Source organism: Strigops habroptila, chromosome 4, assembly GCF_004027225.2.
Source record: "Strigops habroptila isolate Jane chromosome 4, bStrHab1.2.pri, whole genome shotgun sequence".
NCBI lineage: Eukaryota > Metazoa > Chordata > Aves > Psittaciformes > Psittacidae > Strigops > Strigops habroptila.
In genome coordinates this window covers 614,911-628,296 of record NC_046358.1, presented here as the reverse complement: position 1 = coordinate 628,296, position 13,386 = coordinate 614,911, and the positions used below count along the sequence as shown (strand labels likewise).

The following is a 13,386-nucleotide window of genomic DNA, read 5'->3' as shown; positions in this document are numbered from 1 at the left end:
CTACCTGGAATTTTTCATTTCCTAAGGCCGTTGTAACCAGGAGAGGGTGCTGCAGCAGCGCGTCGTGAGCACGGTCCATTTGGGCTTTGCTGTCTGTCTGGTTTCGTTTTCTTTCAGCACCTTTACAGGCCAAAGGAACTGATAACGGTGAAGACTGAGGTGAGGTTTTGGTCGAGTTGATTGACTCAAAGGAGGAGCAGGTGAAACAAAGCAAAGCCAAGCCCGGTTCTTGCAGGAGAAAAGGGGATAAAGAAGAAAGGAAGCAGTCCCGGTCTTAGATTTAATTTATATTTGTACTTGACATTCTTATTTAAACATCTCTCGGGGGATTAGGACTTAAAGATCACAACATGTGGCATCGATAAGACCTGATGCGTTACTGTTAACAGAGATAACATATTTACAAAACCTGGATTATTTGGCGAGCCAAGTTGTGATGAGAATGGGCATGGGGAGCATCATGCTCATGGGAACACACCAAGGGAACAACCCTCCTCCTCTTCCTCGTCCTCCTCCTCCTCTCCCAGCTGTTACCCCCATTCCATCACCCGTGCCGCTCCCAGGACCCCAATCCACGCACGGTGACCCGCACCGGCAGCGTGCCCGCTCCCAACGCAGCTGGAGGGCTGCGGCCCCTTTAAGGCGCCGCCGGGAGGGGCGGGGCTTTGCGTGTGCGCGCCGTCACGTGACGCCGTGGCGGGCTCCTCCGAACCGGCAGCGGCGGCGGCTGCGACCACAACGGCCGGAGCTGCCCCGGCCCCGCGGGTGAGCGCGGCCCGTGCTCCCCTCCCCTTCCCCGCCGCTCCAGCCTCGGCCTCTCCATCCCCTCCGCCGCCCTTCCTGGTGTGAGCCGCGGGCGGGAGCAGCCGGGCCGGGGGGGCGGCCGAGGGAGGCCTGGGCGGCCTGGGGAGCGCGGCGCGGGATTCTGAGGGGAAATGGGAACGAGGAGCGGGGCGGGAGCGGCGGGAGGAGGAGCAAGGGCCTGCAGGCGGGTGCTGAGAGCCTGGCGCGGCTGCCCGGGGTGGCGGCCTCGGGGTATGGGGTGACCGGCAGCGGGACGGGCACTGCCGGTGCTGCACTGCCGGCGGGCGGCGGGGCCTGGAGGGGCTGCTGGGAGTCCTTTGGACAAGGGATGTAGGGACAGGCCAAGGGGAATGGCTTTAACCTGCCAGAGGGGAGATTGAGATGAGCTCTGAGGCAGAAGCTCTTCCCTGTGAGGGTGCTGAGGCGCTGGCACAGGGTGCCCAGAGAAGCTGTGGCTGCCCCATCCCTGGCAGTGTTCAAGGCCAGGTTGGACACAGGGGCTTGGAGCAACCTGCTCTAGTGGAAGGTGTCCCTGCCTGTGGCAGGGGGTTGGAGCTGGAGGAGCTTTCAAGTCCCCTCAACCCAAACCACTCTAGAATTCCATGGTCTTCAATCAATGACCACATTACTTCTTGACAAAATAAGGTACTGTTAATAGCAAATTAATTTTATTATATTCTAAAGACTGCAGAGCTCTCTGTTAAAGCTCTTATTATTCTTGAACAGGTAATACAAGAGTTGTTTGGGGGTTTCAGTAATAATGTTTAATACTACGTAGGAAAGACACAAAAGAGATTTCTTACAGCTCTCACACCGCGAGCTAAGAGATACGGGAGTGGACAAAAGCATCACCTGCTATTTTGGATAACCTGTTAACATGTTTTGTAGCACTTTGCACGTACACCTTGTTTGAACAGTGTTCATTGCCTCACAGAGTGGTGTGGTCCCTCCTAGTGGGGCTGGACTGAGTGCTCGGGGCCATGGCCATGCAGATGCCATTGGAAGCGAATGCGGATACTTCAGCAGAGGAAGAGAGCTTTGGGCCCCAGCAAATCGCTCGGCTAGAGGTGGGTCAGAGTTAGCTCCAGAGTAAGTTCTCAAGAAATCTGTTAATCTTTTTCCTTAAACACTGGTTATATCTGAAATTGTGTTGCTAAATTCTTGTGTTCTGCCAAAAAACCCCAAACCAGACCCCTCAGCGTGTTAACAGTTATGTGTTACATTACTTTGCCTTGCTGCATACCCTTTCCTGATGTGTCTTGCTCACCTCTGGCATCTGTTAAACCAGAGAATGGAATCTTCTGCCTATTCTGTGCCGTGTACATGGTCAATATCCAAACATTACACTGGTAAAAGGTTCTTATTTTTCTGGTCCTTTGCATATGAATGAGTAGGGAGGTAACATTCAGAAGCTGATTTGTAATAATAGGGTTTGATCCAGACCTGCTGAAGCCAGCTGAAGGCATTCAGTGGAAGTTAGATTAAGGTATCTGTGTCTTAGTGTGTCCTTTTTGTCTCCCCTCCTTTTCAGCAATGTGGTATAAATGCAAACGATGTGAAGAAATTAGAAGAAGCTGGGTTTCACACAGTTGAGGCTGTTGCTTATGCGCCGAAGAAGGAGCTACTAAATATCAAAGGCATCAGTGAAGCCAAAGCTGACAAAATCTTGGTAAGGAATCATGGAAAAGCTTTAACCCAAGATAGTGAAGAGGTTTTATTTCTACTGGTGTGGTGATTTTGGAAGGTCTCCATTAATGATATACTGAGAAGTGCAGTAAAGATGGTGAGAGGTATGACATGACTTTTGGTGAGAAGAGGTGAAAAGCACAAGGACCAGCCTCAGGAAGTGAAGAGGGAGGGACTGTTGGAAAGTCTGTAAGAATCATGGAGGGTATGGAGAATGTGCCCAATATGACTGTTATTTTAGCCCAGTATCTCTCGTGATAAGGCAGCTTATGATAAGTGTAAAGCGAAGGAAGTACTTTAAATACAGGTTGTCATCACCTCCATCCCTGGCAGTGTTCAAGGCCAGCTTGGACACAGGGGCTTGGAGCAACCTGCTCTAGTGGAAGGTGTCCCTGCCCATGGCAGGGGGTTGGAGCTGGATGAGCTTTAAGGTCCCTTCAACCCAGACCACTCTGGGATTCTAAGCTATGGAACTCCTCGTCCCAGGACACGGTGGCCACCTGGAGCATAGATTGGTTTAAAAAGGGGCTAAGTGCAGGGTCTGGGGGGTGATGTTCAGATCAAGATGTTTGCTACTTGAACCCAGAGGAGCTGCTCAATAGAGGGTCAGTCCCTCATTCCCTGGTTCTTTACGCCGTTTCCCTAAGCATCTGCTGTTGGCAGTTGTCAAGGCAGAGAATGCTGTGCTATAACAACTTCACTGTCCTAGTACAGCTCCTGGTTTTAAGTTTGTTAATTGTGCACCTCAGACATGTATTCACCTGAGATCTGGGGTTTCCTTCTGGGACTGAGAGAGAAGCCAGAGTTGTGATCTCACCACATATTCTAGTTCAGAGAGTGGGGTTCCTGCCACACTCGTTCTCATTTATCAGAATATGCCCTACCACAATGTTTAAGTTCAATGCTTTTCTTGCTTTGCATGTTCAGTCATTCTTTAGGAAGACAGCATTCCTACTGGGCTGTATGCCCACCCTCAGTGTTCCAGGTTTCCCAGGGACAGAACTGAACTGAAAGGGTAGGGGGTGAGGGGGGAAAGATTCCCAAAAAATACACAAAGCGAATGTTAGTGCTTTTTCTTTGAGCAGAATTTCAGTTCTGTCCAGAGGTACCAACTAGTATATGGTCTGTGAAATAAAATGTATGCAAAAATATAGGTGCTTCTCTACTCCACAAAATAGAACATTACGGTATTAGTTACTAGAGGGAGGAAATTAATGGGATCTCTCCTTTCACTGCTTTGGTTTCTTCAGGCTGAAGCAGCTAAACTGGTTCCCATGGGTTTCACCACAGCAACAGAATTCCACCAGCGAAGGTCAGAGATCATCCAGATCACCACTGGATCCAAAGAACTTGATAAACTTCTTCAAGGTAAGAACTTTATTTCTCTTTACTGGTTAGCCTTAGTTAGCTGTGGGGTTTTTTATCTATGAACATGATCCTTGCATGAAAACACATAAGACACACAAGTTCTGGATGAAAAATCTCCTCAAGTACCATTCTCTTGTATCACAATTGGCTGCAGAAATAGTTTTAAGACCTTTAAGTCATGATGCAATACCCAGAGTGGTTCATTTTGGATGTTTCTCATTTATGCTGGTCTATGACCTATTTCAAGAAGCCAAAACCAGGGATCAGCTTCTCCCTGTTCCTGCTTGTAATCAAAAATCAAACCAAGTTGCTTCAGCTTTTCAGCACCTTCAAAAATACATGTACCTAAAGTGCACATGAACAAACCTTGGGATGCAATCCAATTTTTCCAATTAGAGTTTTGAAGCTTTTAACCAAAGCAAATGTTGAACTGTGTCTCCAAATGGTAATACCTTATGCATGGTCTTTGTTTGAAGTATGTGAACTGTTAAAAATTCTTCTATTATTATTCTTTTCCCCTCAGGAGGGATAGAAACAGGATCCATCACGGAGCTATTCGGCGAGTTTCGTACTGGGAAAACACAGCTGTGTCATACCCTGGCAGTGACCTGTCAAGTGAGTGCTCCACTTTATTACAGTCAAGTGTTCAGACCACACAGCTTTTGGTTACTTGCTATTTTGTGCAACTTTTCTCACCCAATACAAATGTGATGCATATAAAGAGCTGCAAAGAACATGTTTGCAGCACCCTTGGTTGTACCTGCAGCTTTCTGGGAGCTTTTGTTTCATGCTTAATCTACTTCTAGGATCACTTCAGCAGCAGTTAAGTTTGTGATGATTTTTACCTGTGTTTTACAGGGTCTGTAGCTGCTTTTTTTTCCCTCCTCAGCATTTTTACAACAACATTTAACACATCAGCCTCATAGCATGATTTTATTCAGGGAAGCATTTGATTGCTCATTTGATTCAGGTGCTCTAGACTCAAACAGTAGCTCAGTTTGGAGTAATGTTTTATCTAATCTTCATTTAAACAAGGAATAATGTTTATTACTTTCTAGAGGTTGCTGTTTCATAAAGTATTAGAGGCTTTGGGCTTAATTTGATCATTTATTTGACACTCTTATGCACCTAAACCTACCCGCTCCAAGTTAAATACCTGTCCTCTTATGCAGGTATCGGAGATTGAAAACAGGAATCTTCCTCCTCACTTTTCCCAGATAAATGTGACTTCAATGACAATATCTTGGTGTGTTGCTTATTGTATGATATCAATTGAGGGCATAAGGCAGCAACTGGCTTATTTGTTGACACTATTTCATGTTCTTCCATTTGCTTTTCCTTTAGCTTCCCATCGACCGGGGGGGCGGTGAAGGAAAAGCCATGTACATTGACACAGAGGGCACCTTCCGTCCTGAGCGGCTTCTCGCTGTGGCTGAAAGGTCTGTACCCAAGCGGGGGGTAAGCTGGTGCTACTTGAAGAAAGGAATACACTTACTCATGGGATAACTTAGTTGTTAAGGGGCACTGTGTGAATCAGCCCATCTTCTTACATTCACAGGGCTATTGGAGTAGAACTGTCCTTAAAAAACCAACCAAGCCCCTTTCTGTGTTCCAGTTGTCTGCTCTGTGCGTGTTAGACCACTTCACTACCCGTGCTCTCTAAACAGAGGTTCTAGTTTTAGCTGTGACAACAGCTAATACTGTTGTCCCCTGGAACAGGATGTCGTCACTTCTCACTAATGTCTCTTTCAAATTCAGTTTTACTGTTAGTGAAACACATGCACAGATTTTCCTTAAATTCTGCCAAAAGCATTACCTTGAAGCAAAGATCCTTTTGTAAACAGGTTATTGCAACAGCAGCTGGAAAATTCTTGTTAGGGAATATGAGAGCATCCAGTGACCGGTTGAAAAGCTGCTTTTTCACCTCCAGCCTCTATCTCAGAATGTTCTGATGTAATTCTTATACCAATTGGAAAGTAAAACTTCTTACTTTAAGTAATAAAACTTCTGCTTCCTACACAGAGGTTCTGGTTAGACTCAGAAGCCTGAAGTACTGGCTCTGTACATGAGAAAAAAGAGCTACTTCTGCCCTTGTGATCCTTCAGACTTCCTCAAATCAAAGCTGTTTCTGTGGGGCCTAATGTCTGGTGTTCTACTTGACTGTTGCTCCTAGGCAGGAAAACAGTCTTTAACAACATTACCTAATCATTCTCTTTTCCTCACCAAGCTGTGTGGCACTTTCTGCTGTCTGCTTTTATCCCTAAGACTCTCCCAGGAATGTGAATTTTTATTCAAGTCCTTAGGTAAACCCACTAGATAACTCCTAGTGAAGAAGCTGCCACTTAAGGATTTGTATCTTTCCCCTGGTTTCTGCAGGTATGGCTTGTCTGGCAGCGATGTCCTGGATAACGTGGCGTACGCTCGAGGCTTTAACACAGACCACCAGACCCAGCTGCTCTACCAGGCGTCTGCTATGATGGCTGAATCACGGTAATGGTACCCAGTTAGATGGAGTGAGTTTTGTGCCAGCCCATAATCGCGCTATAAGGCCACCTGTAGATGATGAACAAGTGCAGGAGAAGTATAGATGACCTAATTGTGAAATATCAGAGTAATTTATTAATCCGAACATCACAGATCAAGTCAGTGTTAAGAATCATAATTGTGCTCACTGTCAGGCTGAGGAGCTTCCATCCACGTGGTGGCTGCAGCCTTGCAACGTGCTGGGCACTGCCTCCAGCAGAGGCATTATTCAAGGCTGGAAATGTTGGTGAGAACCTTGTGCTTGTCCCCTGCAGATACGCGCTGCTGATAGTGGACAGTGCCACCGCCCTGTACCGCACCGACTACTCGGGCCGCGGGGAGCTCTCGGCCAGGCAGATGCACCTCGCCCGGTTCCTGCGGATGCTGCTGCGGCTCGCGGATGAGGTAACCTGGAACTGCCTTCAGTCTCTGCAGGGTTGGTGAGGGGTTTTCTTTCTCTTGTAAGGCTTAGCAGTGTTGTACAAATGGCTGTCATAGAATCCTAGAATCAACCAGGTTGGAAAAGACCTTTGAGATCATCAAGTCCAACCGTTCCCCAGCGCTGCCAAGGCCACCACTAACCCATGGCACTGAGGCCTCGGCTACACGGCGTGTGAACACTTGCAGGGCCGGTGACTCCAGCCCTGCCCTGGGCAGCCTGTTCCAATGCCTGAGCACCCTTTGGGGAAGGAATTGTTCCTCAGCTCCATCTAAACCTGCCCTGGTGCAGCTTGAGGCCGTTTCCTCTTGTCCCATCCTTTGTTCCTTGGGAGCAGAGCCCAGCCCCCTCCTGGCTCCATCCTCCTGTCAGGCAGTTGCAGAGAGCGAGAAGGTCCCCCCTGAGCCTTCTCTTCTCCAGACTAAACCCCCCCAGGTCCCTCAGCCGTTCCTCATCACACTTGTGCTCCAGGCCCTGCACCAGCTCCGGGGCCCTTCTCTGGCCCCGCTCCAGCCCCTCAATGTCTCTCTTGCAGTGAGGGGCCCAGAACTGACACAGGATTTGAGTTGCAGCCTCACCAGTGCCCAGCACAGGGGGACAGTCACTGCCCTGGCCCTGCTGCCACACTGGTGCTGATACAGGCCAGGATGCTGGTGGCTTCTTGGCTGCCTGGGCACGAGCTGCTCATGTTCAGCTCCATCACTCAGCACCCCCAGGTCCTTCTCCATGAGCAGCTTTCCAGCCACTCTTCCCCTGCCTGGAGCGTTGCAGGGGGTTGTTGTGATCCAAGAGAAGGACCTTGCACTGCTCAGGTTCAGTGTCTGCTTCTGCTTTGTCTTGAGAGGCACAACAGAGTGGGTACAGACAGCAGCATGTGGTGGGTTTTTTGGAGATATTTTTGTCTTTTGTTCAGATTGTAGAAAATCAGTTGATTTCATGTGTTGCTTCTCTCCTCACAGTTTGGAGTGGCAGTTGTGATCACTAACCAAGTGGTAGCACAAGTAGATGGAGCTGCCATGTTTGCTGCAGATCCCAAAAAACCTATTGGAGGGAATATCATAGCACACGCTTCCACCACCAGGTGAGAGAACAGATGATCATGTTCCATTAGCTTTATTTGGGAAGATTCTATGAGCCTACCTACGTTTCAACATAGTCTGTCAGTGGCCAGCCCAGCTTGTTTCTTGACAGCTGCCACTGAGCCCCCATTAATCTGCAGAAACATGACTATTGTCAGAGGTTCTTGCAGCTCTGTAGTGTGCTCTTTCCATGTACTAACATAATGCTCTAATGACTCTGACAATGATTCACCTGACGTAGGCTGTACATCCTTACCTGCTTTGTCTCCTTCTCCCTCTCAGGCTCTATCTGCGGAAAGGCCGAGGTGAAACCAGGATATGCAAAATCTACGACTCCCCTTGTCTTCCTGAGGCTGAAGCCATGTTTGCTATTAATGCTGATGGAGTGGGAGATGCTAAAGACTGAAGGTCTCATTTCCTTCCCCCTGTAACCCATGGCCAGGTGTCTGTAAAAGGCTCCTTTCTTTGTGGCACCTTACAGATGCTTTCCCTGTGCTGCTGCTGGGCAAAGGCTGGCAGAGGGACCTGTTGTACTTCAGCACAGGAGTCCACAGCAAGTACTCTCTGAGGCACATCTGGAGGTGTTGCTTGGAGGAATTCTACCCTCTTGGGCTTTTGTCTTGTGTTTATTAAAGTGGTTTCCTGAGAACACATTCAGAGGACCACAGCCCTTGTATGTTCCTCATGGCTGTTGCTCCAGCTGGAGCCTCCCAGAGGACATAGCACAGTAAAGTCTAAGAGTACGTGGCCATAGTTTATGACTTGGTGAATTTGAAGTAGCATTGGTGGGTTTGTCAAATGAGAAAAGTGGTGACTTAAAATACTTTATGGATTGCTTTCCTTATCAAATAAAGCGGGATGGTTTTCCACAGTAAGAATGGGAGGCTCTTGCTGGGACTGGTGATGATCACATCCCTACTCTTTGTTAATTTTGTTCAGGATGCTGCAACGTGCTGGGTTTGGGAGCTGTTCACTTATGTTTCTATTGTATATATTTTTGTATTTCATTAATTCTCTGTGGAAATCTGCTTTTAATAAAAAGGACCATGAAACCATTGACAGTATCACAGGTGTCGTGTTAGTTCAGAGGCATTTTTTTAATCTCTGAGTAGGAAGAAGATGCCCAAATCTTCAATGAGTCTCGGTCTGGATTTGTTTTGTTCTGCATGATGGTAACAAAACATTATCTCTGCCTTGAGCTGGGCTGCACAGAGCAGCAGCGCTGTGAGTGTCCTGAGCGAGGCCAGAGGAGGCCCCGGAGCTGCTGCGAGGGCTGGAGCAGCTCTGCTCTGGAGCCAGGCTGAGAGAGCTGGGCTGGGGCAGCCTGGAGAAGAGAAGGCTCCTGAAGGGGACACCTTAGAGCAGCTCCAGGGCCTAAAGGGGCTCCAGGAAACCTGGAGAGGGGCTTTGGACAAGGGCCTGGAGGGACAGGACAAGGGGAATGGCTTTAACCTGCCAGAGGGGAGACTGAGATGAGCTCTGAGGCAGAAGCTCTTCCTGTGAACGTGGCGAGGCCCCTTTAGGCACTGGAAGCTGCTCTAAGGTCTCCCTAGAGCCTTCTCTTAAGGGGCTTAGGGAATATTATCCACCCAATTACCCAGCCCTTGGCTTCATGGCAATCATGGTGCAACTAAGGAGGCCATTTAGCCCCAAAATACCCCAGATTTGAAGGAATTGGCCCCCATTTCCCCAGGGAAATCCTAGAGGAAAACCAGCCAGGCTGGCCCTGCAGATCCTACAGCCCTCTGATGCTTCAGCTGATGCAGTGGTGGCTGCAACAAGCTCTTGCTGTCCCATCCAGGTGCACAAGGACAGGCAGACACATTTTGCTGGTGTGTTTTATAGCTGAACCCCTCCTCAGCAGAGTGCAGCCTCTCCCCTCCCTGAGGACATTAAATTAAATGACTCTTTCAGTTGAATTACAGGGGAGGGCAACGGTGAGAGCATTGGGAGAGCTCAAATTGGGGCTCTCTTCCCCTCCATCATCTTCCCCAGGTGCCTCAAATGCTGCTCATTAAAACACACTTATTAACAGAGTTGGTGACTCAAAGCACATTTCCCAAGGCCTCCGGGTTGGGTTTGAGCATCCCTTTGCTCCGGGCTTTGTTCCCAGCGCCACCGGCTGCTTTCCCAGCTCCCTTGGGGGTGGGTTTAAGTATTTCTTACGTGATTCCTGTCATGAAGATTTACAATAAGGAGAACATTTCCACCCACGTTGGGTCAGTCAATATAAGGCCAATGCAATGCAGAGATTCACACAGGGGAAGCCAAAGGGGGAGCTGAACACAAGGGTTGCATTTTGAGGAGCAAATGCGTGTTGGAAGGCTAAAGGGAAGGTGAAAATTAGATCAGCAGGAGGTTAGTGAGGGGGGTGAGGAGACCCTCCAAAAGCGGTTAAAGCCAGCTCTGGTTGGGTTCACCTTGTCCTGAAGAAAATAATCCAATTTAAGGGGAGTTGAGGAGCAGCTGGATGCGCCTATAATCTAACATCATAACCTATTGTAACGTAACGTAAGGTAGTAACAGAATAATGTAATAACAAAATGTAATGTAGTAATGTAAGATAGCATAATAACATAATAATATAATTTCATAAAGTAACGTGATGACGTAACATAACGTAACGTAATGTAAAAAAGCAACGTAACGTAATGTAATATAACGTAATGTAATATAATGTAACGTAAGTTAACGTAAGGTAATAATGCAATAACAATGACATAACAGTGTAATAACATAAGTAACAGTGTAAGAAGGTCACGTAACAAAACGATGTAACTACATAACTTACCATAATAACGTAACAGTGTAACATAGTAACAAAACATAACGTAACGTCACATAACGTACTAATGCAACGTGACATAAAGATGTAACATAACGTAACGTAATAACACAACATAACGTAACATAATAAAACGTAACGTAGGGTATGTTAACATCTCGTACTAATACAACATAACGTAACATAATAATGTAACGTGACACAATGTAACATAACGTAATAATGTAACGTAGCGAAACGTCAGGTAACGTAGTAACGTAAAAGAGCACAAGGTAGCATAATAATGTAACGATAATGTAATGTAACATAAGGTAATAATGTAACATAACGTAAACCAACATAATGTAATAATGTAACGTAACGTAATAACGTAATGTAGTGTAATGTAACATAATAAAGTAACGTAACGTAACAATGTCACATAACACAATGTAACATAACATAATAAGATGATGTAGCAAAACAGTAGGTTACATAATAAAATTGTGTAACATAACAACATAACGTAATAACGTAACGTAATGCAAGTAATGTAATAATGTAGTGTAACAACGTAACTAACGTAATAATAATGTAACGTCACGTAACGTAACATAATAACATACATCACATAACGTAATGTAATGTAATAACGCAGCAAAATGTAATGTACCGTAATGTAATGTAGGTTAACGTAATAATTTAAGTTAATGTAACATGACTTAATAACATTACGTAAAGTAACGATGTAACAAACATAACGTAACGCAATAACGTCACTTAACAAAACATTAGGTTATGTAATAGCATAATGTAAGTAATGTAATAACAATGTAATAACGTAACGAAATGGAACGTAATGATGCAATAAAGTAATAACGTAATGTAATGTAACGTAACAACATACGTAACATAATAACATAGCAAAACGTAGCATAATGTAACATACTGTATCGTAACGTAAACCAACGTAACATAATAACATAAGTAAACATAATAACGTAACGTAACATAACGTAATGTATTGCCATAACGTAATGTAACAAAGTAAGGTAGCATGATGTGATAACGAACATAAACCAACATAACAAAATAACGTAACGTAGTGTAATAACATAATGTAATAACGTAATGTAATATAAAATAATAAATTGACGTAACGCAGCATAATGTAATGTAACATAATAACATAGTGCAACATAATGTAACGTAACAACGCAACGTAGAGAAACGTGAGGTGACGTAATAACGTAACATCGCATAACGTAACGTAACGCAACGTAATAACATAAGGTGATAACGTTATTATGTAACGTAAGGTAACATAATGTAACGTAATGTAAGATAATGTAATAATGTAGCATAATGTGACGTAATAAGATAACATACCTCCAGTATCTGAAGGGGATCTACAAGGATGCTGGGGAGGGACTCTTCCTTAGGGACTGTAGTGGTAGGACAAGGGGTAATGGGTTCAAACTTAAACAGAGGAAGTTTAGATTAGATATAAGGAAGAAGATCTTTACAGTGAGGGTGGTGAAGCACTGGAATGGGTTGCCCAGGGAGGTTGTGGATGCTCCATCCCTGGCGGTGTTCAAGGCCAGGTTGGACAGAGCCTTGGGCCACATGGTTTAGGGCAAGGTGTCCCTGCCCGTGGCAGGGGGGTTGGAACTAGATGATCTTAAGGTCCTTTCCAACCCTTACGATTCTATGATTCTATGATTCTATACACCAACATAATGTAATAACGTAACCTAACATAATAACCTAACATAATGTAACGTAATAATGTAACAAACATAACATAATGCATCGATGTAACGTAACATACAAATGCAACATAACATAACGGAATAATGTAATGTAAAGTAACATATCATAACATAACATAATAACCTAACATAGCGAAACGTTAGGCAATGTAATAATGTAAAATAGCATAACATAACATAACATAATAACGTAAAGTAACGTAATGTAATAATGTAATGTGACATAATGTAACTCAATGTAACCTAACGTAAATTAATATAACATAATGTAATAACGTAGTGAAATGTTAGGTAATGTAATAACGTAAAATCATGTAATGTAAAAATGTAACGTAATAATGTACGTAACGTAATGTAATAACGTAACGTAGTGTCATGGAAGGTAGCGTAACATAATAACGTACCATATAGAAACGTTATGTAACAACGTATCACAGCATAATATAATGTTACATAATGTAACGTTACATAGTGCAACAGTATAATTATCAAGAAACAAAAAGAAAATTAAAACTGAAGAAAATTGAAGAAAACTGAAAAAAATTAAAGCAAACTGAAGAAAATTGAAGAAACTTCAAGGAACGTAAGGGAACATAAAGAAAATAAAAGGAAAATAAACAAAAGGTAAGATGAAAAAGAAGAAGAAAAGAAAATAAAACTGAAGAAAATGAAGACTGAAGAAAATAAAATTAATGAAAAGAAAATTGAAGAAACAAAGAAACAAATATAATTGAAGAAAATTAAAGAAAAGAAAGGATAACACTAGAGAACAAAAGAAAATAAAATTAAAGAAAAGAGAATTAATGAAGATTAACGAAAATTGAAGAAAATTAAAGAGCAGATAAGAATAAAGAAGAAAAGAAACAGAAGAAAAACTGAAGAAAACTAAAGAAAAAAGAAAATTGAAGAAAACTGGAGAAAAAAACCTAAAATAATTTCAGACAAATTAAA

General features: G+C 44.4%; 1 protein-coding gene across 4 annotated transcripts; it reads left to right on the top strand.

The window, feature by feature from the left end:
* The first annotated feature begins 67 nt into the window (after positions 1–67).
* RAD51 (RAD51 recombinase) lies at positions 68–8,956 on the top strand. 4 transcript variants are annotated; one of them, XM_030483679.1, is made up of 10 exons: positions 68–159; positions 1,739–1,871; positions 2,336–2,473; positions 3,741–3,858; positions 4,382–4,473; positions 5,203–5,297; positions 6,235–6,348; positions 6,657–6,786; positions 7,780–7,901; positions 8,182–8,956. In XM_030483679.1, exons 2-10 carry the CDS (start codon positions 1,785–1,787, stop codon positions 8,303–8,305), a joined length of 1,020 nt encoding a protein of 339 aa, XP_030339539.1. In that variant the 5' UTR covers positions 68–159; positions 1,739–1,784; the 3' UTR covers positions 8,306–8,956. The 4 variants fall into 4 exon arrangements, with proteins under 4 accessions (XP_030339539.1, XP_030339538.1, XP_030339540.1 ...); XM_030483678.1 differs by lacking the exon at positions 68–159 and adding an exon at positions 660–765; XM_030483680.1 differs by lacking the exon at positions 68–159 and adding an exon at positions 804–843.
* Positions 8,957–13,386: the final 4,430 nt, after the last annotated feature.